The sequence below is a fragment of the Cornus florida genome, unplaced genomic scaffold, assembly GCF_030987335.1.
Source record: "Cornus florida cultivar Cherokee Brave unplaced genomic scaffold, ASM3098733v1 CherokeeBrave_3.0.0_Hap2_Chr01, whole genome shotgun sequence".
Lineage (NCBI taxonomy): Eukaryota > Viridiplantae > Streptophyta > Magnoliopsida > Cornales > Cornaceae > Cornus > Cornus florida.
This window is the reverse complement of record NW_026775571.1, coordinates 112,828,140-112,831,393: the sequence shown is the minus strand read 5'-3', so window position 1 is coordinate 112,831,393 and position 3,254 is coordinate 112,828,140. Positions and strand designations below refer to the sequence as shown.

The 3,254-nt window shown below is 33.9% G+C and overlaps 1 protein-coding gene across 1 annotated transcript; it reads right to left on the bottom strand.

Annotated features, from left to right (window-relative positions):
- Nucleotides 1–347: 347 nt before the first annotated feature.
- On the bottom strand, nt 348–2,612 carry LOC132314584 (GDSL esterase/lipase At1g29670-like). Its single transcript, XM_059813432.1, has 5 exons — nt 2,260–2,612; nt 1,708–1,832; nt 1,321–1,575; nt 1,007–1,235; nt 348–822 (listed from the first exon to the last, which is right to left on the bottom strand). Exons 1-5 carry the CDS (start codon nt 2,513–2,515, stop codon nt 566–568), a joined length of 1,122 nt encoding a protein of 373 aa, XP_059669415.1. The 5' UTR covers nt 2,516–2,612; the 3' UTR covers nt 348–565.
- Nucleotides 2,613–3,254: the final 642 nt, after the last annotated feature.

Genomic DNA, 3,254 nt, shown 5'->3' with positions numbered 1-3,254 from the left:
AAAATAGTTGGCTTAAGAATTTTTTAAAATGAAACCCCAAAATTACCCTTTTGAATGACGAAAATGTCCCTTCTAGTTTTCTCTATATTTGAACACATCAATTAGTATTTGCACATTCTATATATAACTGGAATTTACGCTTCAATTAATTAAATCATAAAGATATTTGTCATTTCATTCTTGAATATCGAAAAAATGAAGAATGATCCTTATTTGCTCAGTTTAAAAAATGTAAAATTGGTATTTTTAACATGGAGCATTTGTAATTTTTTTTTTTTTTTTTTTTTTTTTTTTGGGCACTTTACCTTTGGAATATGTGATAATAAAAAAAGCAACAAAAATATCAGTTCCGATAGAATATTTAATGCTTACCATTAAAATGCCTTGGAACGCAAAATCAATTGCAGTTTCATAGTACAGACAGGGCATATGCATGTGTAGACTGAAAATTACATACCAAAAGTTCCACTTGGGATACAATAATTGTTTTAACTCGCAAGTGCACGCTAATGAGAATTCACAACCATTATTTAATGAAGGGCATATACTATTTGCAACACACAATTTACATTGCCTGCCGCGGCCTGGCTTGGTGGTCTGAATCTGTTTCGTTAGAGATGACTAGTCCGCGGATATCCGTCGGGTAAGCGTCGGTCGAATACTCAGCACCGTACGCTCTTCCTCCGGTGATCAGATTATATGCCTCGGTGGGATGGACTCCGTCCCAAAATACGTACTCCGACCGGTTGCTACATGTAACTTCCATAGGTTCACATAATTCGTCTGTTACACTGCAGCATGGAGTGCTCACATCTGTAAAACCTGAACTCCACCAAACAAATATATTACATTAATATATTTCCACTGGTGTAATTAGTGCCAAAGTCTGCCATTTCATTAATTATAAACAAATCATGTAATATATTCCATTAATTATTACATGATTTCCACTTTAATTATATAATTTGCATAGAGATCGACAGTAATGAAAGTTGCGGAAAGCTACCGGTAGCTGCCATTCCGGAGCTGTTGATGTAGATAAATTGTGCATCAGGTAGAAGGTCGTTGAAAGAATCAACCAGAGAAACGAGGTGGGCATTAAAAATCTGACATGCACTGTCCATCATCCCAACACAGGTGTAATTAGTGCCAAAGTCTGCCATTTCTTTTGGGGCACAACCTATGTTACCTAATCCGAATATTGATACCTTCCTTGCTCCAGCCGTGTACAAAATCTAACATGTATCAACAAAATGCGTCAATTAATTAATTAATCAAATTAAGCCATTGAAATTAATTAAATGAAATTGAAGAACTGACGCTTAGTTGGAGAGAATATTGTTGCATGAGGGCCACAGCATATTCGTCTAGGGTATAGAGAGTGCTTGTTGGGTAGTAATTGGGCAAGAAGTAGTTGTTGATGTAGTCATTACTTCCAAAACCAACTGTGTATATGCACTTGTTTAAGTAGTCTGTCACTGTGGTGGAAGAAGACTCATTGCCTAGCAGTTGAGCAATGCGTGAAATGGTAGTTTGGTGATTTATTAGCTGTTGGGTAAAGCTTATCCGAGCACCCTGCAATCACATTATTATATATATATATATATTATTTGTAATTTGACATAGTAATTTTAATTATAAACTTTTAAGTATATCGAGTAGAACTGCAAATGAAACGAGCTTTTAAGCTAGGGTTAGTATACATACCAGGTTCATTCCAGTGTCGTCGCGAATGCCAGCTCCACCGGATGCATAATTCACGCCTTGGAGGATTTGCTCGCCGCTTGCTGTCGCAAAAGGTGGAATGAAGTTTTCAAAGCCCAGAAGTTGAGCTGAAAATTGAAGTGTTTGATAAGGATATGTTAATATATAATTGTATTAAGTAATTAATTAATGTTCAACATTTAGAAAAAAAAAAAAAAAAATTCACATGTGATTCATGTGATTCTTTGTACAACTACATATATGCATGGAAGAGAATGGAAAGTATGACAGTTGATTGAACAACTCTAGTTTGACTTGTAGTTAAATATGGAAATAAATGTTGAACAAAGCATTAAATAAACAGGACAAAATGGAATGTACATTTTTGAAAAGTGGTTGCAGTACATAGATGAAAAACGATGGTCAAAGTCCAGCAAAAAAACACATTTAATATAAGAAAGTTACCCAAAAAAGAGTCATTTTGTGCATATTGTGTGTGCTTGTTAATATATATATAAATAGATATAGAAATGAAGAAGAAGAAGAAGGTGTGACCAATGATATCAACGCTGGTTCGACCGTTGCAAAATCTGCCAGTTGGTCCAAGAGGAAAATCAATCCCGTACGGCCTATAATTGACTTTGGCGGTGGTGTTAAGATCATTATTGTTGCCATTATCGAACAATGAGTCACCAAATATAAAATAGCAAGGTACTTGAGGCTCTCCACAAACAAAACTTTGCCAATTCGAAATCAACAAAGTTATGAACACCACAAACCATATCCTAACCCACGAAGTCATCATATACATACATATATATATATATATATGTCAACGGTCGAGTATGAATTTGAAACTAAGAAGGAAGATACTTTTATATATATATATATGTCAACGGTCGAGTATGAATTTGAAACTAAGAAGGAAGATACTTTTATAGTAGAATGGGATTGAAGTTGTAGCCCTAAAAATGGAGTAGAGAAAAGCGTTGCTTTACAGACTGATGTGGATGGCCCTACTGAGTACGTAGTCAGTAATGGTTTGGTCATTTTCAATCAAAGCTGTCAGTGCCAGCAAAATAGGTGGTTGGATATGATATTTTGTGATAAAGTTGGTCGATAATTGGCCTTTTTTGAGTCACGTGTATAAAATTAAATAATTGTACTCTTTCTGAATTTGTATGTTAGTGATTGATTCATAATACATGTTCAAATTAAGCTAGACTTTAGCAATGGATATTATTAGATACAGTTTTATATTGAACCATCTTTCAATAAAGTTATATCAACCACAAGACATGAATTGCAATAATAGACTGCATTTTTTGTCATGTTATAAGGTACTAATTAATGCTTTTGTTCGTTATGCAATGCTTCCAAAACTTCACCATGCTCAATGAGATCGAAATTCATTTAGTAAACCATAGACAGACAAAAAAAATAAAAAAAAAAATAATAATAATAATAAAATTAGCAGTCTATTATTTGAGATAAATTTTCAATTTGATGTTGAGAATCAGCCATATATTTGCCTTTGATTTCGATGGTTC

What these genes read in the sequence shown, in the direction of transcription:
- LOC132314584 (XM_059813432.1), bottom strand. Translation starts at nt 2,515, where the DNA reads ATGTATATGATGACTTCGTGGGTTAGGATATGGTTTGTGGTGTTCATA. An exon ending in ACGACACTGGAATGAACCTG is followed by an intron (nt 1,576 to 1,707) that starts GTATGTATACTA and finishes ATGTGATTGCAG; the next exon opens with GGTGCTCGGATAAGCTTTAC. An exon ending in AATATTCTCTCCAACTAAGC is followed by an intron (nt 1,236 to 1,320) that starts GTCAGTTCTTCA and finishes GATACATGTTAG; the next exon opens with ATTTTGTACACGGCTGGAGC.